The sequence below is a fragment of the Nothobranchius furzeri genome, chromosome 10 (assembly GCF_043380555.1).
Source record: "Nothobranchius furzeri strain GRZ-AD chromosome 10, NfurGRZ-RIMD1, whole genome shotgun sequence".
In the NCBI taxonomy this organism is placed as follows: Eukaryota; Metazoa; Chordata; class Actinopteri; order Cyprinodontiformes; family Nothobranchiidae; genus Nothobranchius; species Nothobranchius furzeri.
In genome coordinates, this window is record NC_091750.1 from 51,298,331 (window position 1) to 51,318,894 (window position 20,564).

General features: G+C 40.0%; 1 protein-coding gene across 1 annotated transcript; it reads left to right on the plus strand.

Moving 5' to 3' along the window:
- The first annotated feature begins 8,257 nt into the window (after positions 1-8,257).
- LOC107386607 (uncharacterized) lies at positions 8,258-19,752 on the plus strand. The gene is made up of 4 exons (XM_015961128.3): positions 8,258-9,127; positions 9,951-12,951; positions 14,196-14,270; positions 16,539-19,752. The coding sequence occupies exons 2-4, from the start codon at positions 10,022-10,024 to the stop codon at positions 16,759-16,761; spliced, it is 3,228 nt and encodes a 1,075-aa protein (XP_015816614.3). The 5' UTR covers positions 8,258-9,127; positions 9,951-10,021; the 3' UTR covers positions 16,762-19,752.
- Positions 19,753-20,564: the final 812 nt, after the last annotated feature.

A 20,564-nucleotide genomic window follows, 5' to 3' on the forward strand; every position in this document is an offset into this window, starting at 1 on the left:
GGTGGACAAGGCCGGGGAGAGGACGGCCTGGAGCTCCCTAGTTGGGATGCTGCCCCCGCGACCCGGACCCGGATAAGCGGAGGAAGACGAGACGAGACGAGACGAGACAAAAACAATACATCACAGGAAACTGAAAGGTCCTAGAAGGATGCATTTGGTTTTTATACTGCATGTTTACATCACATCTGTATCCAATTTTAATCCAGATGTGAAAATTCAGGGACAGCATTTTCAGACTATTAACTGTCATGTCATATAACTAAATGGGAACCATATTTTTTATTATTATAAAAAGAAAAACACTTTAAAAATATTCAAATAACATTTGACAGCTGTAGTATGAAACAGTGGTTCCCAGACATTTTAGCAACAAAATAACAATAGACAAGAGCTCACACAGAAACCTAATAAAATACTACTTATATACTTTTATGACTGTTACTTTTTGCTGGTGAAGGTTCTCCGTCATCCAGTTCATGGTAATTCAAAGGGGTTCTAATGAAGGCAACTGCACTTTTTTGGTTTCTTGAAGACGTTTCACTTCGCATTGCAGCAGATTTTCAATTCTAGCTTGAATATGTGAGGGCCAAGCTTCTAAACTGTTGCTGTTTATTTTCACTTAATGAGCAGAAATACCTATGAATACCTCCCCTCCTTAACTTCTGATGAGTCGTCGGGGTCATTAGTCTCTATAATGAGGGAATTGTTGTGTTGATTAGATGCAGGAACACATAGAGGTAGGGAGGAGAGGTGTTCATAGATAGTTTCTGCACATTAAACAACAATTGACAGCGACATTTTATACGCTTGATTCTCCCATTTTCCTTCTCAGAATTTTGAAAAATTTTCCTTTTGTCAGAATTGCGAAGCTCCTCGGATGTGAAGCGAAATGTTTTCAAGAAACCAAAGAAGTCCAGCTGCATTCATTTGAACCCCTTTGGATGTTCTTTAGCTTTTGCATCACTTTTAGTGATATTTTTCAGTTTTAGTTCTGGAAATACTTTAAAGACCCCTAACTTAGAGTTTTGTGGCCCACATTTTATAACCACTGAAATGTAATGTGTAGAAAATGGACAGAAGAATAAATAGTTTTTTCTAAGGTGCTTCAAGAGTCAAACAGAATGGAAATGAAAAGAAAAAGTGTGCATATATAGGGAAAAATAAGTTGCGCTTAACTGTTGGTGAGTGCAGTTTTGTGACTGTATCATTTGCACTTGCTTTATTGCTTGCTTAAATAATTGTTTACCCAAGGCTACGCTCTAACTGATTTTTGTGCTGGTATCGCTTGTAATTTCGAGTCAATTGGAATCGGTGGCAATTTCGGATGTGGCTGGGGGAACCTACGTGCAGCTGATGCAACTGCCCCCGACCCTGCTTCTTTGACCAAATCATCGGTCAATATGATCTGTGTATCAGCACATCCATCACACACACACACACACACACACACACACACACACACACACACACACACACACACACACACACACACACTGCAATCAAACACTGGCTCTCTATGCCTTGTACTCGTACTTAAAAGGAGCAAACACACACCTACATTGTTTCCTACAATGCAAATCAACAACCAAATTTAAACTGCACCCTTCTGTGTGGAAAGCTGAAGGCTAGTGCTTAATATGGGAGTGTATTATATGGCTGAGATGCAGGAACGTTGCTTGCCGCTTCATTTCTGTTCAAGCCTGATCCCTCCTCTTCTGTCTTTGAATGTTAAGTAGTTGTTCTTCAAGCTCTGCACCACTGCCTCGACTGCTTCAGTGCTTGTAGGATTTGCTTGCCCCTGCTGCCTGTTTCCTCCCTCTCTACTCCTGTTTCCTCAAATCAACATGGTTGGATGGCGTCTTTAAAGTCACTCTCCTTCAGTGAACTGTGCAGTTGTAACTCAGTGACTTTTGTGTATATTCATATATTTACATGCACAGAATAAACACACACACAAAAAGAGAGAGAGGATGAAACTAAAATACACATAAAGCAGACATAAACATCTTTTTTAGAGTAAAGTTCAGATCAAACTGAGCTTAGTTGCTTCTGCCAGCGTGTCTACTCTGACTGCTCATCGTTGACAGCTCTGTTGTCCCTCGCTTGGCATTGTGGGGACGCTTGACAAGTTAGCAGCCAGTCAGACTGTGCTAGATATGATGTGATAAAATGGTGTAGGGGTGGGCGATTTGGCAAATTTTTCATATACAAAAAAATCTTGTACTTTTTTAGGTTATCGAACAATGTAATCACATTAATGCCCTTAAAACTGCCCTTAAAAAAATTATAACAGATATTTTAGGTCAAACTAAATTTAGTACCAGAGTTTTACAGTGTTCCTCCCTAACAATACCATTTAAAAGGGCTGAGAATAGCACTGAGGGTGATTAACTAGGCATCAACAGCCTTCACTCACATGAAACATTAAACAACCTTAAAATAATTAACATTTATTAGTAAGTCTGTGACATAATGTGCAAACCAGTGCCAGTATTACTAAAACATTACCACAGTCAGTAGTTAAAGGATGTTGTTAAAAAGATTTATTTAAATGTTTTTTTTCTGATTAAAACAGTCCATAAACAGGACAGAAAGAAGAATATGTCCTACTAAGCATTCTACAAATTAACCTTTTATGATTAAATACTGTCCTATCGCCCACCCTTTAGATAGAATATAGAACAGAAAAATGAGATAGATGATAGTTGGTCCAGTGTCAATAGATGGGGAAAAGGTGGAAAAGTAAATTAGGAAAGGTAGGGAAGTTGTTTTCACGTCTGATGTCGGTGAGAAGTGACCGAAATGACACCAGTTACCAAAACAAGTAAAACTAAGTTCAGCTACATTTGGAAAAATGATTAAATTCACAGTGGGATGTCAACAAGGGTAAATATGTTATTGAGCAACAGTTCTTAGAAACAACACGGAAAGATTAACCAGCACTCATGGCTAAACCTTACAAATAAATTGTGAATGGTAATAACGTTGTTTGGTGCTGAAACATGGCTGCTAGAAATAGCCCTTCCAGACATGAAAGTCGATCAAAATGTGAATATTAGTCATGCGAGAATCAAACAAGTCATGGGAGTAGTAAATACTGGAGGAGCTTTATTATACCATGTCATGTCATGACATCTCACCTCAGTGTTCTTTGATTTTAACCCTTTGTATTTCCAGTCCCCGTCGACGTTTGTAGGTGCTCATCTCAGTCCTTTCCACTGACCTGACTCCTACCCCCTGCCTCTTCCTGCAGGTGTACTTCTGTGCTGTCAGATCACCAAGTGACTGTTTGCATGTTATAAGCAAAGGAAACAGATTTTATATAGATAATATATATATATATAAATAAATATATATATATACATAGATACGTTTTTTCCACTGGGAAATGTGTATTGAAATGCATATACCTCTAATACACATCGCCAAGAAAACAGACTCACATTCAACCATAAATGAGTACATACAACACATGAAGATACACTGTTGATAACAGTAAACTGTGGAAAAAAACTAAACGAAACACATTTTTATCCTGTTGAAAATGACTTCAATCTTCTACATATACATAATGCTATTGTGTTATGCTATGAAAGGCCTTTTTTCATGTTTTTACCCGTATGATTTTCATAGATAAGAAGATCAATCCTTAAACTTGTGTTGAGCTTTGTAATGATCAATCAAACACCAATGTGAAATAGAGTCATCTGTTCATCCTCCATATCTGGTTGTTGCTCTGTAGGAAAAAAAAATAAATGAAAAAGGGAAAAAAAATATAAAAACACCAAAACAGTCATAAAAAAAACAAAGTTGATGTATTCTCTGCTTGTGTATAGTGAATGTCCCTCAGTCACTGGGTACAGAGGCAGACTGAGGCGTGTACCCGGCGACTGTGGCCGTACAGATCTGTTCATGACTTTTTTGTACACCTGCTTATCATTGTTAAGGTGATAATAGTGATTCCTATGATTTCATGGATCTGGTAACGTGTTTTGTTAAGAAGTCACTAATAAAGCTTTTTTTCTTAAATATCTTACACTGTGTTGTGACAAAGTGTTGGTGCACTGCACAAATCTAATTATATTTAAAAATGACAAAAGGAAAAACATCTGGTAGAAAGAGGTGTATATCTTCATCTGCATGTGTAAAAAGCATGTGTCTGTTTTTTATTTGTTTTTATTGCACTGCGGTTTAACAGCTCAAGAGTATTTATTGCACAAAGCAATTACTGCGCATGTTATTGAATGAAGTGCTCATTTAGCATTGTAACAGCCCTGGGATGATTGCTGTTTTTCAGTCTACTTGTTTTAGCTTTTACTGCCCTGTAGTGCCCCCCTGAGGTGATTAGTTGTAACAGGATATATATATATATATATATGTATGTATATATATGTATGTATATATATGCATATATATATATATATATATATATATATATATATATATATATATATATATATATATATATATATATATATATATATATATGCACACCTACATACATAAATTACAACTAGCTGGGAAAAAAAACCCACAAAAAAATGTAAATAAATAAAAAAAAATACTAAAACTCTAAAGACAAATTAAACTTGATATTTGGACATTTTGTCTCTGATTGGCTAACAACTGGGCTCTACCATTTACTCTGCTTTATAACGATGATATTTCATATCCGCAAATAAAACAAGCTTGAAGGAATTCTGCTGTGATGTGGAGTAGCTAATGCTAACTGTTATCCTGTACTAATCAAGGCATGTGCTGCTCCTTCCTGGAAATTCAATCAAAAGTATTGTGAGTCAAGATAGGCAAGTCCATGAACGTTAAGCGGCAGCATGATGTAGATATATCAGGCTTTTCTGAACTGAACATTATGACATTTATTTTCTATCAGAAGCTAATGCGGGAAACTGGTGTATGAGTAGAAGACTGTTATCATGTTCAGTCTGCATGTTCTTCAGTCACTGATAATTTTCAAAAATGTTAAGTAAAAAAATGTTTCTCAGTGATGCTCTTTAAATCATAGCAGGTGGACAACTCATAACATGCAACATGCCTTACTATCAGTACCCTTTGAAGTGAATTATGTGGTTACAACCTGGTGATCTTTGCCCAGTGTGGACTTACGGCCCCACAAAAAAATGAATTAATTTAAAAAAATTGCTAGCGTTCAAAAGCCCTTACACATCCAAGGGCTTTTTCAATGGTGGAGTATTTACGCTCCACAGTGGGCATGGTCCTAGAGGGGAATGCAACCACAGTCTGTGTCACCATGAACTTGGGTGAGAAGAGCATCTAAGCCATAATGTGAAGCATCAGGTGAAACTGTAGTAGGCAGTAGTCCTTAGATGAGAACCTTGCCCAGTGAGGAGACGCCAGTCCACAACAAACAGCGTAGTAGAGAAACATGCAGTGTCATGTGACACGATGGCAGGAAGACAGCCTAGTACCTCAAGTAACTTCACAGCATTAACAGAGCTGGTTTGAGTTGAGCAACACACATGGGCACATAGACACACGTCTTGCTGCAGCAGCCTGGCATTTTGGGCTGTTTGCCACATTCACCCGTGTTACAGCAGTAACGGGAATGGGAAAGAGCTGGAGCTGGAGCTGGAGCAGCAGAACCCTGTACAGCAGGGTCAGGTGGAGTTCTATGGTGTACTTTCTGGAACTGCCTGTAGTAAGCTTTACATCTGCAACAAGAGCTGTCTGAATCGTCTGCCAACACAACAAGCACCAGTAGGTAATTCCAGAACCTTCTCTCCCACATATATAGAGGTATGCTATGCTAGGCTTAAGTTTAATTTATACTTCTCCGTCAGCTCCACGAGGGAGAGACACGCACAGACTGATATAATTTGCCCTCATACTTCGTCTCCTGGGGAGTGTTGCAAAGCAATTCCCCACCAAGACAACAGAGGGCGTAGCGCTGTTCTGTGGTATCCTGTTATGTATCCGGTCCAAGGTAGTGTGTTTATATTGTGTGGTTTTTTTTTTTTTTTTGTATTTAAGAGACTTTTTAACATGGGCAAATTTGTCCCTCATTCTCCTCCACCTCTTCATGCACTCGCCACCGCTAAACCCACGTTTCACATAATTTCCATCCACGAATAAAATGCTTGTTGCGCATCTTTTCACTCCTACAGCTTAGGGGGAATAAAACTTTTACATTTTTAGAGTTTTTCCGCGAGGTATTCTTCAAGCTTCTACGCGTCTGCCGCTAGATGTCCTCGACTCTCTTTATGTTTTTGGGGGCGCAATAGCGATGCTGCAGACGACAGCGAAGTCCTGACCAATCACAAGCTTGCGTTCTCCATCTTGATGAACGAATGTTTAGAAAAGACAGCTCGAATTTGTTCGTCCTTGCGATGGCTCTCCAGCAGGCTCGCAAGGACGGATAATGGCATTGTGTGCGTCCGTCCCGACGCAGACGGAGAAGTATAAATTAAGCTTTACCCAGGCATGGTAGAAAAGGAGGAAGAGTTGGTGCAGCAGCAAACATGTCATCTAGAACCTCGTCGCCACTTGCTGTGTTGTAGTTGAAATGAGCAGGCAGCGCCTCTATTATTAGCTCAGCTTGGAAAAGTGCAGTCATATGTCGCCAACGAATATCATCTTCTTCTTCTGCGTCTACACAAGACATTACTGACACCTAGTGGTTACAGAACACAACAGAGATGCAGTAATGTGTGTGGAAAGTGTAAAGTAGAGGACTTAATACACACCCCTGAGGTGAGCAGATGTTGAGACTGAATGTGGAACAGAGGTGGAGGTTTTACTTTGACTCCCCGCGATGTTGTCAGAATGCCAAAATGAAGCCTAACAGAATTACTTTCACAAGTGGAGCTTTAGGGCTTTTGCTACAATACTCCACTTGACACAGAGGGGATCTCAGTAACCTCCCTTCCATTCTAGAGAAAAGCAGAGGAAAGCCCCAGGGTGACCACCCTGCAGTTACAGTGCTTCTTTTGTTGCACTGTCTGAAAACAGTACAGTTAAATCCCGCTGTCCTCATGGGAACTGTTCTGATGATGCATAGAAAGCATTAAATCTGTGCACATTTGCATGAGTTTTCATATAACTGTAAATTCCCAAATACCCCTTGTCTTTAAAACCAGAATGAAAAAATCTAACATTACCAAGAGAACTTCTTTTTTAATACGACTAAAATATAATTTGTTCACACATTCAGCGGCTGAAATTAGTTTTGACGTCCAGAGAAGGAAAGCAAGTGATGTGAGTGATAATTGTTTACAAGAAAATCAGACTGACACAGAAATGTCAATAAAAGAAAGCATTTGATCTCCTGCTTCCTATCCCACTGCTGTTGTTAATAAAGGATGTTGGCGTCTGCAGCGTGAGCTCCATCTGTCTTCAGTCTCAAGTCATGTGCAGGAAACGTTTCTCCTATAGCATCTTGTTTCAGTTCTCCAACAGTGACACCTTCTGATGACATTCAGACTAAAACCTGACTGAACAACATCCCCTCTCAAATTTGGAGGAAAACACCAAAGATCAATTTTATTAAAGAATAAGGATGAGGAAAATCTCAGCTAGTAGCATTTTAAATGTTTCCGCATTGGCATGTTTTCAGTTAAATAATTTCAGTGAAGCATATTTTGTTATTAGTTGTTTTGTTATTTTTCACCCTGAGACAATTTAACCATTGTATGAATGGTTTCTCTAGCCATGTGTCTCTTAGTGGACATCATACAAAATCATTCTTAATCATTCAGAATTTAAAGTAACTCTAGAAATCATGTCCATAAAAGTTATTAACAGAATCGGTGACAACGGGCAGCCTTGATGGCGTCCAACTCTCACCGTAAATTAGCTTGACTTACTGCTGGCAAAGCAATGCGGTATCAAAGGGTCTGGTACTTCATACTCCCAGAGTACCCCCCACACGGACCCCCGAGGGACGTGGTCGAACGCCTTTTCCAAATCCACAAAACACATGTAGATTGGTTGGGCAAATTCCTACGCACCCTCCAGGACCCCCTAAGGGTATAGAGCTGGTCCAGTGTTCCACGGCCAGGACGAAAACCACATTGCTCCTCCTGAATCCGAAGTTCGACGATCTGACTGACCCTTCTCTCCGGAATCCCGGAAAAAACTTTACCAGGGAGGCTCAGGAGTGTGATCCTGTCAGCAGAATATATATATATATATATATATATATATATATATATATATATATATATATATATATATATATATATATATGTGTGTGTGTGTGTGTGTGTGTGTGTGTGTGTGTGTGTGTGTGTATGTATGTATACTCTAGGATTAGAAAAGCCTGACAGATCTATGTCACACTGTCACTTAACATTCATGGACTCACCCATCTTGACTCTGGGGAGATTGTTGTTGGTTTAGCGTCCAGGAAACAGCAGAGAACATCTCGGCTAGAAGAAGCTAACCGTTAGCATCAGCAGATCCCCCGCACAGCAGAACTCCTTCTGGATTGTGTTATTTGTGGAGGTAAAACATCAACGTTGCAGAGAAAATGTAGACAGTGGTGGAGTTGTGTTGCTTTTGGCCAATCAGAGGCAAGATGTTCAAATATCAGAAAATAAATGTTTCAGTTTTTTTCCCTCTTTTTTATGAGAGGGGGACATATATGAATCCTGCTTTTACTAAATTACACAGTAATTTACAGACGGTCCCTTCCCCACTGTTGTAAGTCACTGCCTCTCTCCCTGCCTGCTCTTTACCAGCCATATATCAGGACACATGCATGCTGGGAAGGAGGACAGTGGCTGAAAGGAGGGGTGAGAGGAAGGAAGCGAGAGAAGGGAGAGTGAGACAAAAGGCAAGACACAGTGTGTTGGCAGCCCACCGGAGCAGTTTGCTGCGTTCTGATAATGGAGTGAGGCTGAAGCAGCAGAACCAGAGATCACCCAGCTTAAGCTGCTTGATGGATCAATGGCAGATAGACAACTTCAGCCTGTGAGTGATGAAGAAGCGCTGCTTTGCAGGGCTTGTTGTCTGCAGACTCTTTGGAGTTTGAATATGCAGTCATGTGATTTACAGGATGAGGAAAAAGTCTTTATACATCTTGACAATGAATAAAATCTTGGAGTGAGGAAAACCAGTCATCTTCCAACTGGATCAGAGAATCAGTCAGGTAAGCCTGAACAGAATCAATTCCATGTGTTTTTCTCAGTGCGCTGCTTTTCATTATGAACGAGTGTAGCTTTTCAAGGACGTGTTTTATTAAACCCCTCAAAAGAGGATTTAATGATGTCTTAACAGGGCTTGACAGTTGTCACTTGTTGTTACACAGTGTTAACGGACATGGGTCACTTGACCTGAGCTGAAGTATTGCAACAACCAAAAAAACCATCCTTTATGAGTTTAGGAGTGTCTGATTCTGAGTGTTAGTTTGCATAAAAGGTCACAAATTACTAATGGAAATGGACATGTGTTTATTTTTGGGCTGAGGGGCTTTTTGTTTTGTTAAAAAATCATAATATTCACATCATTGTATCTTGGTGCATGATGATATTATGTAAAGTTTAACAAAAATATCAAAGAGTGGCACTAATGCAATTAGTCAAATGAAAGTATTCCTCTTCAGTGCACACAGAATGTAATTATTGTCATATCAGTGAATGTACTGTTTTCCCACAAGGACTAAAATAAAAGGAAGCTTATTTGGAAGTTTAGTCGTGAAATTGGGTATTTTCTGTGTCTGATTATTTAGGATTCAGAGTACCTGTTTATATTGAAACAACCTGCTTTCTTCAAATACTTACTTTTTAATTGAATCTTTTATCAGATGTATTTGCTGTGGAAGCTGCAAACTAAATGCATCACTTGGTTGACGTTTCTGCAGCACTGAAGTAGTTTTTTGTCTCAGGTCTCACTCCGTGCATCATTTCAGCAAACTCACGGGTTTCCATCTCAAACGCCCTGTCACTGTAAACTTGTCCCTCTCTTGGTTTCAGACAGATGTAATGGTGTGGAAACGCTGCCGCTCTCTTCACTCATCAGACCTCTGAGTTGGTGAGACAAGAGGATGGGGAGACGAGCGGCTGACCCGGCCACTCCGGTTCCGGTTTTAGGAGTCCCCGCCTCAGTCGGTGGTTGGAAAACAACAGGAGGAGACAGAGGTGGAGTTCCGCTGCAGACATGGGGGCAGTGCAGCGTTGGCATTCAGACGTCCCCTGGGATTAGCAGACCACCTGCCCAGCTACCTAACACCCCCTCAGACAACATTACCCAAACATCCAACAGCGGCATTGCCAAAGAAACTGAGGTTACATCACCGCTAACAAAGAATAACAATGAGAAGGGGGCTATTTTAAGACATAAATCTGGAGAAACTAAGATCAAAAAGGAAGTGACTTTCAAAGCACTTGGAGGTGACACCTCAAAGGAAGGTGGGATTTACGGTTATGCTACAGCAATTAGGACCAACCCACTCATCGCGGGGAGTGTCACCGGCAGCAGGACTAAACTGAAAAATGCATCTCGCTACATGAACGGCAGTGTGGTTGACTCAGAGGCGATTGGTGGCATAAGCGTGGTCAACGATGAGGCTGAGGCTGAATCAGACCTGCGCCTTCAAAAAACAGATCAGTCAGGGAAGACGGTGCCGTTATCCGTCGGCCAAGCTTTAGCTGCGCCACAGAAGATGTGCAACCTCTGTGGTGGAAGGAAATCCACACAAAGCAAAAACACGCACCTTCCAGAAAAACCGTCAGAGCCAGGACTTACCTCAGTCTCAACCAGCAGGCAGCTCCAGGTTTCACATATGAGTGCAAAACTCCAACAAGAACAGCTAATTTATCAAAGCACCACAGATAAAGAGGCACAAATCGCAGGTAATCCGAGAATGTTTTACCTAAATGAAGAGCTGAGATATAGAAACATCCCTCACCCTGCTTGCCCGGTGCACTCCAGAGGAAAGATTATGACTCTGTCTCATCCACATGGGGCCAGTGATGAAAAATCCATCCAACCTGCAACTTCTCCACAGGCAAACGCTACTGCTGTAGCAAAAGCTACGAAAGAACCTCTCCCTGAAACGCAACAGAACACTATTCTAAACTGGACTCCACAAATGTCAAAGAGTCCACTTTCACACCCTAAGCTCCTCAAGACCGCACACCTCAGATCGGTCCACGATAACATTCCTCAAGATATTTGTGTTTCGGTGCATGCTACACCAAACAATGTACAGAGTTCACCAGCTTATACCGTAGCCATGAGGTCAGGAACTACATCCTGTACAAAGAACCCAACCTTTAATCCAGAAGTGATGCCCTCTGACTGTAATCTGAACACTGAACAAGAAAAACAAATTAGCAACCAAACAAATGCTACTAATAGCTTGCAGATGGCTCCTAAATGCATCACATTAACTAATCGTGTTTTCAAATCAGATCATCCTGCACACCACGCACCTGCTATTCCACCACATATGCTCCTCTCAAGCAGGGTCAGTTCAACGCCAGGTGAAGGAGCCTCTACAGACGCAGAAATACGCCAGGCTCACTTCCTTGCTTTCACTAAAACACCACACACAGCTGAGCCACATTCTAGTGATGCTGGCTCACAGAACACTTTGAATCATAAAGCTGATCCAGATCAGATTACAAGCACTAAACATAAATCTGTTGCTTTGCAAAGCCACTCAACCCACCCGCAGTCTTCAACCTCTGAGCCTAACATTAATATGTCTGCATCTTCTCTGCACAAAGCATCTCATGCATCCAAACCTCTGGACTCCAGAGCTGAGTTACCTGCTGCTTTTACCGTTATGTATCCCGATGCACTTCACAAAAACGTTGCATGCAGGAACATTAAGGTTTGTTTGGAGAAGACAGCCGGCTCTCTGCTATCTCCACTCACAGAAAAACAAAACAATGTCACCATATCCAGCACGAGCTCGCTTCAGTTGGCGAGCATAAAAAAGGTGTTTGGCTGTAATGAAGCCCCCGACTCAAGCAGAGCTCATCACACACAAGCAGCGAATACAAGAAATCAAGAGAGTAATGAACCTACAGCTCTGGATGTCACTCCCAATCAGGAGAGCAGCTCCAGAACGACGTCTGAGTGTCAAAGTGTGTCAGAAAATCTGAAGAAAAGTAACAAACAATCAACCTTCACGCCCAGTGAATTACTTATAAATGAGTCTAAGGACCATGAAAAGTCAATTCGCTCACGAGGCTGTAACACTCAGAATTACGTTTCCATAATTAAGTCGAGCAGCTCATGTCTGCAGGGTTGTCTGAACACGGAACAACAAAGATTTACGGGTTATCAAGGATACACGGAGACAAAGGATGAGGGACGTTGCGCAACGAGCCCACCAGTGAATACAGATTCAAACACTCAACAGTTTCCCCAGGGTGCAACAGCCAGCCATGCACACAGTCAGCTTAAGCCCAATGCAGATAGACAGACCAGCTACATTTCGCCCTCAGTCCCAACACAAACTAACTGTGAACCCATCGTCTCGAACGCGCAAATGAGACCCATCACCTCCTCTCCAGCTTTCCAGAACTTCAATTTAGATATTGCATTACAAAAACAAACACACACAAGTCCAGAATGTTCCGTCAGAGTTCCAGCATCATTCAGCAGCGAAGGCGAGCTCGGTGCAAACAGGGGCCTTGAATGTGAGTCCACACTGCCTTCATTTACGATGCTCCTAGTGTCCAGTCCTCAAATCCGGTCCAGTGAGGTGGAGGCAAACAGAAAACTAGATTCAAAGTGTAACCCATGCGATTCTGAGTTGTTCTCAGTGGACAGAAGACTGGCTCACTCCCACCCAGCCAAGGCTGCACCAGCGCTACCTTCGTCCCCACAGCCCTGCAGATCAGAGGCACTGGAGCAGCGGCTCAAGGCTGTGGAGGCCAGCCTGGCAGCCAACAAGGACAGGATCGCCACTCTGCTGAACATTATCCACGACCTGGAGAGGGTCAGCACTCCCAGCAGCCAGTGAGTCAGTGTTTCATAGTCTTTGTGTATCTGATAATGAACGCTTCTGATTAAAATCAGAACGGAATGAAAATGAGTTAGACTAACTGATTCAAATGATTTAAATTACCAGTTGCTTTAGACTGTGAGCAGTTGTAGTAATGTATGTTTTGGTACAACGACATCTGTGGTGGTATGTGTATGCATGCATAGCTACACAGATGAGTATATGTGTGTTTATAATTGTATGTGCATGTGTGTGTTTATGTTTGTTTTTAAAGGAAAGTCTATTCAGTTCAGTTAGGATCTGTGTATGTAACATTTGGAAGGACTGGATTAGCCATTGATTGTTCCTAGGTCATTTTCAAATGACCTCTGTTTGGTGACCCTTTTTGCTGAAAAATTTACGTTTTTAACATGATTTTACTCCGCATTTGATGTTTAGAAATGTTTACTTGTCAAAATGACATAAAAATAAAAAGAACTTAGCAGAAAGTTTTTAAAAAAATAAGAATTCCTTCAATCAATGTTAAACCTTTAATTGATGGAACGTTTTTAATCAGCAAAAATAAAATCTGATATTTCTTGCTTTTTTCTAAATGATAGCTGAAGTATTTCACATATATTTCAGTGATTTGTTTGATCCCAAAACGAATATAAATGCAGCAAGAGGAAGAAATATATTTTTATCTGTAAATTTAGAGTTTAGTTGGAATTTGCTCAAATGTTATCTTGTTAAACATCATTAAAACTGAACTACTCATGACATGTTTTACAGTAAAAAGACACAGTGTGTGTCAGCTGCTGTGTGCACCACAATCCAACAGGTCACATAATAAATACAACTGGCTGACTGCACGATAATTCCCCGTTCTCATTCTCATTAGGGCGAAGTGAACCTTCCTCTTTGTTCAAAGTTTGTAAACAGGTCAGCGATGGTGTGTCTGCATGTGACAGAAACCTACTTGGGCAATCCAAGCGGGCACGTCTCACAGAGATTTTATTAGCCACACAGCTCTGCTGGGAAAATTCACAGGAATTAAACCGACCTCCTGGCAGCGCGCCTCCATCACTCTCACTAATCAGCTGTGACTCTTTCTGAGGTCATCTTTTAGAATAAACAGCTTCTTGATCAGCAGTAGAAGTCTAGCATAATGCATGGTGGACAGCTTATTGCTGCGTATTCTGAATCTATTCAGAAGGACAGGAAAAGGGGAAGGGATGATAATTTCAATGATTGTTTTTTTTAATTTTGTTTCTCGTAGTCAAAGATGCTGCAAAACTGGACTCGACCTCAAAAACTGCTCCACCTGCCAGAAGACTGCTTGTGTTGTGTACAGGTGAGACAATGACTCTTGAGAGGACATGTTTGGAAAAAATACGGATCAGTCTCACGGTAATGCTTGAAAACAACATTTTAGAATATGACAGATTAATAATTTAATTAATTGCGGTATTTAATTAATCACAAGTTTTTTCGCATGAAGGAATCTTAATTTGATAAATTCAGAATAAAGGCAAGAATTAACTCATCGGGTGGATTCAGTTTTAAAATAGGAATGTTTTTTTTCCCCCATTTAGATTTTATTATAACATACCATATAGTTTTATTTTTAGGTCAATCAGAGCCTTGAATACAAAAGTCAATAGCTCGAACCTCACACCTACACTAGAAACCAGTGGAGATGTGTCAGGACTGGAGTAATATGACTGTTTCGGCTTGTGATTGTCAAGAACTTAGCAGTAGCATTCTTAACTACCTGCAGTCAGTTCAAGGCCGAGACAGAAGCACCAAAGCATGGGTGGCTGTCTCCATGTGTCTTCGCTTTAGTATTGGTTTTAAGTGGGTTGAACCAAATGTATCTGAGGGTCATTGTGAAGTCGGCATCCAATTTCACTCCAAGACTAAGACACACATTGCTTTGGATCAAAGACAGTCAAATCAGAGGCCAGATGTGTGAAGGGGTATGAATGTGGTGTGGAATCAGTCATCTGACCATGTGATTGACTAGTGCTTGTTTATTTAACTTATTTGGAAATAGCTGACTCACTCTTTAAACATCTTAAACAGCTGTTGGCTGTTTCTAGCTCAGAAAACAAGAGAATCACAACAGATCAATGATTTTGTCAAATATCTAAACTTACGCTGCATAATGGCACAGCCTTTTTACTGGTTAAGTTTATGGATTTAAGAAAATGTTGAAAAATTCAAAAGGAAAGCTCATGATGCCTAAATCCGTATTTTTGATCACGTTTAGCAGTTTATATTTAAAAAAAAACTCAGAAACAAATAGAATATCCTTGGTTTTCTATTGCTAAATAACTTTTATATTACACGATCTTACATTCATTTCATAAAAGCTAAATTAAAGGGGACAAATTGTGCAAAAGTCCCCTTTTGCATCCTTTTGTGCTGTCATATGGGTTTCTGCTGCCTCTATAAACACTTCAAATGTAAAAATAAATAAATAAATGTCCGTTTTCTGTCAGTGTTTGATTTCCTTTGTGTAGAACCCCTCTGACTTCTGTAGGCTGGAGCAGCAGCAGCACTACTCCAAGCCCCTCCTAATTTTTGGTGCTTCTCAGCTTACAGCAGCTTCATCGGGGGAGGGGTGGGTGTGATCAGAAACAGCTTGTTTTCTTAAAGTGACAGAGCCCTGAAACGGTTCATTCTGGAAGATACTGAAACTGTGAAGAATAAAAGGCTTCATGTAAGAGGGATTTAGTGTAAATAACATCATGAAAATGTTTTGTGTTGGCCATAGAGCTATTAATATTTTTTTATCATAATATGTCTCCTTTTAGATTGGCTCCAGACTGGCCATTTTGTAAATACATGTTTTAAAAATTAGCAATATTAGTGGCATTCCTTTTGAACAGCCCAATGCTGAAAGGGACATTTTATGTGCGTGTTAATCAGATTTTAGTGAAACCCTCAAAACCAAATCACCAAATTAAGAGTTTTGAGACTGAGGTGTTCTAGTAGGATCTTGTCGATTTTTGTGTTGCAGATGTGAATCCCTTGTCCCTGTAGCTGTACCTTGTCTTGGTTTGCACACGTTTACTGAAATGTTGCATCAGGTGGAAGCGGCACAAAAAAAGCCCAGTTAAAACCACAACAATTGCCTCTGAAGTTTAGGCAGCAGCAAAGAGCCAAAGAAAGGCTGAGAAATCAAAAAGTATGCAAATCATCTTTCTGACTATAAAACGTGGTGTTGTATAAAATAACCTAAAACTGTCCTTGTCTTGAAATATTTAAAGCATTTCTCTTGATCTGCATTCTTTCACAACTGCTTTTGAATGTTGAAAAGACAAGCAGAACGATGCAGATAAATAAATTCAGATTGGGTTTTCATGCTTTTGGAAAAGAAGAGATGATGTGATGGGAACTTGTTTTTCTGTCCAAAGTAGTCAGCTATTATTTTATGAAGAGTCTGACAAGCACAACGCTTCTAAGATGATGAGGCCCACACAAGGAAAAGAGAACGAAGCATCACAATAATTGCGTGTGGCATGAGAATGATCAGGAAACGTAAATCTGACACTTCTGAGCTTTTATTGGGATATCATGAGAAAATTCAAACATGGCTGATTTCCCGTCTTTCCAGTGTTGAATATGACTTCAGACAGCAGGAGCGACACTTCTTGGAGGTTCTGAATCGTTCAGCAGGAGGCAACACCAGCGCTTTCTCTGCACGTCTGACTCAGCCCTTGGAGTTCCGCTTACTCAAAAACATTGTTGTTAAGAACTTAACAAAGACAAAGTTGAAAAGCAAAAAGCTGTGCACGACCTTGCTGAAGTGGCTCCCGAGAAGAATTCAGCAACACTGAGGAATTCCTACAGGAGCATGCTGCTGCAAAGCATTTGTTTATAGATTTACTCTGCCAGAGCTGTTACGGTAATCTGGCAAATATCGGGAAACTTATTGTGTAATTACACATTTTAGACCAAATGTATGGCATGATCTGCATTTCTTTTGTCATTATCCAAGAAAAACAGCAACAAGATGGTGAAAAAGTTAAAAACCATGAACTTTGTGTCCACATATTTGTTTTGGAGGCTGCCAAGAGGCCTCTACATGTACAAATTGTATAAATATGAGATTTATAATTATTGTAATCTGCCTGGATAATAACCAAACTCCTGTGCTGATGTTACGTCCAGCCTTGTCTCCTGCATCCTGTCAGAGCTGATCACCAGTTTTTTCCACCAGAATGCATTTCTGGTATTTTTGTTTTTGTGTCTATTTTTAGTCAATGCTATTTGTTATAAATAGATCTGCTTAAATTGTATAACTACAGATAATAAGCAACCTAAAAAACAGAATTCCAGATTTCATTTTGTATTTGAGTTGATGTTTTCATCAGTACAAATAATACACATTCCCCCTTTAACTGTCCCCCATCATGTTTCCTAACAATTAATTTTAATTGTGGAATCAGTGGCTACTGCTGTAATTCATTGATTGTTCTGTTATTGTGATTCCCAGTTAATATAAAATCGATCCAAACCCTTATACAGATGTGACATGGGTGCAGGGATGAGCCAGTGCTGATGGTCTCCAAATCCCCAAACAATCAAAAGGATTTACAAGTAAAACAATGACATGACAAAATCCTGCAAGCAAACCACGAGGCGTAATTAGGGCGATCACGTGCACGCACACACACACACACACACACACACACGCATGTTCAGAAACTCATCAACTGTAACATGAAATGAGCTCCTGCTGATTGTTTCACAGAAATAGTCATAAAATACATAATTAGCATCTACATTGCTGATTTGAGCACAGAGCTCAGCAAACATTGTGATATTGTTTCTTGAGCTCTTGATGCTTGTTGTTTAATTAAAGCACGAGCAAGAAGAAAAGCTGCCAAGTAAAATGATTTCCTGTAACGGCTTCACATGAGGGAAATATCACCTCATAACAGGGATAAACAACCTTTGTCGTCATGGTGGTTTTGGTAAGGTACAATAAGCTTTTTGCAACTATTGGTAATCGGAGTTGAGAGCAAAACAAAGAAAGGAATGTACAAAGTAAAACAGAAAGAAATTCTTGCAATAAAGATCTAAGTTCATCATTCTAAACAGCTTTTTAAAAGTCAAATCAACTGGAATTTTTTTTATTATTATTATTATTATTATTAGTAGTAGTAGTAGTAGTAGTAGTTGTTGTTGTTGTTGTTGTAACTACATTTAGAAAATAAGCACCTGAAAATTAAAACTCAAAACATTACTAAGAAGGTAGCACCGCCAACTTATACACCCTATTATGTGGATTTTGTGGTTTTCTACACACAGACTAAAATTGCCCAATTTTGATGTGTTTAAGCACAAATGTATTGTTACCATTTTCACAATCAATACTAGAAGACATGTGTGGCTTTCACAAGTGTAGCAATACTGTTAGTAGGTCGCATCTGGAGGGTCAGAATTGTAATGATTTCACATCGATCCCCCAAAACTCCCTCTTTGTCCCACATTTTGATGGTATGGATCAGGTGACCCTCTGAGAGAGAATTTCCAGGTTTTATTAAAGTTCTGGTTGCCTGGGATGGACCACACCATGGTGTCACACCCTGTCCTGTCTCTCCATTTGGTTCAGCCTGTGTTCCTGTTGATTGCTCCCACCTGCCTCTTGTTCCCCAATCACCCAAGCTCCCAGCCCTCCTGTATTTAAACCCCTCCAGTCCTTTGTCTCTTGTTGCTTCATTGTTTCCATGTCCTGCGTGCGTGAATCATTAAAACCCTTTCAGTTGTCCAGTTTGTCTGCCTGCCTGCTTTCTCCCCTGCATTTGGATCCTCACCTCCGCTCCACTCACCAGCGCACCCTGACACATGGAGGGTCATCAAATCTTGGAGCCCACCTCCATCAGTGTGTTTTGATGACTGGCCTGAGCTGGCCAACAGGGTTTATGTTCCTGTGTCTCCAAATCTGTCATCCATTCATAACACCTTTCAACACATGCAGTCTAATTTTAGTTCCAACACGTTTTTGTCCTCATGCACACATCCCTGCATCTAATTTGTTGTTATAAAGGCAGAAAGGTAAGGATAAAAAAATAAACAACTCTTGTTTAGTTTTTCTCTTGCTACGAAAAATAGCAGCTAGTTTTATTGTTGAAAATGTTAAGAAGATAAGGAAAATGAGACCACTAGTGTTCATTTAAAATGTGCATTAAATGTTTTTAACTTTAATTTTTATGTTTAAGTTACAAGTTTTTATCAGTAAATTTTATCAGTAAATCCATAATGGGCACTGATAAATGAAGGAGTTTTAAGTTTTAAACATGAGTGGATTATTTTCAAAATAAAAGACTGAATATCCAATGCAAAGGAAAAAAGTAAAACAACAGAGATCTTATAAAGACAGAAATACTGTATGTTAGCACAGATACGGGGAAAGATTGACCAAATCTTAAGAACAGAGGTTTATTTGATAAGAGAGGGTCTTCTTTTATTCAAGGATTGTTCATTTTTATACATTTTATAAACTAACACAAAATATAATTTCTGTAATTGTTGAAAAACAAATTAAAATGATCTCAGGTGTTGGTACATGTTACATGTTGCATAATAAATGTGTTTGCTTCCCATGAGGCTACAAGAAAAATGTGTTCCACTGCAGCTCATTTCTCATGGGGCTAGAATATAGATATATGTATTTGTGTGTGTGTGTGTGTGTGTGTGTGTGTGTGTGTGTGTGTGTGTGTGTGTGTGTGTGTGTGTGTGTGTGTGTGTGTGTGAGTTGGGATTCTTAAATTTTCAAAATTTTACTTTGTTTTTTCTGACTTTAGAGTGGATTTCATTGCTTAATTTAGAATAAGGATAACTTTTGTTGGACTGTTTATGTGTGTCATTAAATTCTGATCACATATTTGTGTTTTTTGTTTTGTTTTGACCATTTCCCCCCTCTTCTTTAAGATAAACAGTCCTGACTCTCTCTAAATATAGAAACACTGCTGCCGGATTGATTCACAGAAAGAGCTGATGACTCATTGTGGCGTGGAGACTCAGAGGCAATGTTCCTTTGGGATTATGAGGACAGGGATAGGGTAAAAATCTGTTAAGGAACACAGGGACATGTTCAAGATGCTGACTAAGGCCGTGGTTTGTCCAGACCTAAGTCTGGTGACTAAGTTCTGTTTGACACATAATCCCGATCAGTTTACCAATTTAGGCGCTCTGTGACTGTTTTTACAGGAATTCTTGTTTTTTTAATAGAAGAGCTTGAGATTGCCATTTGGTGACATGGTGTTCACAACAGAGGGGAGACTCAGATCTGACGTCCCCAACGCTATAGTTTCATTCAATCTGTGTTTGTGTTATCCTCCTCTGTGTGTGTGTGTGTGTGTGTGTGTGTGTGGTAACAAATGTGTTAAAGGTGTGGTTCAATAATTTGATTAATACATTTTCACTGGTCTCTAGTAGGAATGAATGCCTTGTAAGTCATACTCTGGGTACAAAAAGCCCTGTTACACATGTTTCAGGATCTAGAATATGTCCAGATCAGAGGAGAACTTCGGACGGCAGGATTTGGAGTCTTATTTCTTGATATTTGGACATCTCACCTCTGATTGGCTAACCGCATTGTGACTCTACCACTGACTCGGTTTACTTTGCAGTG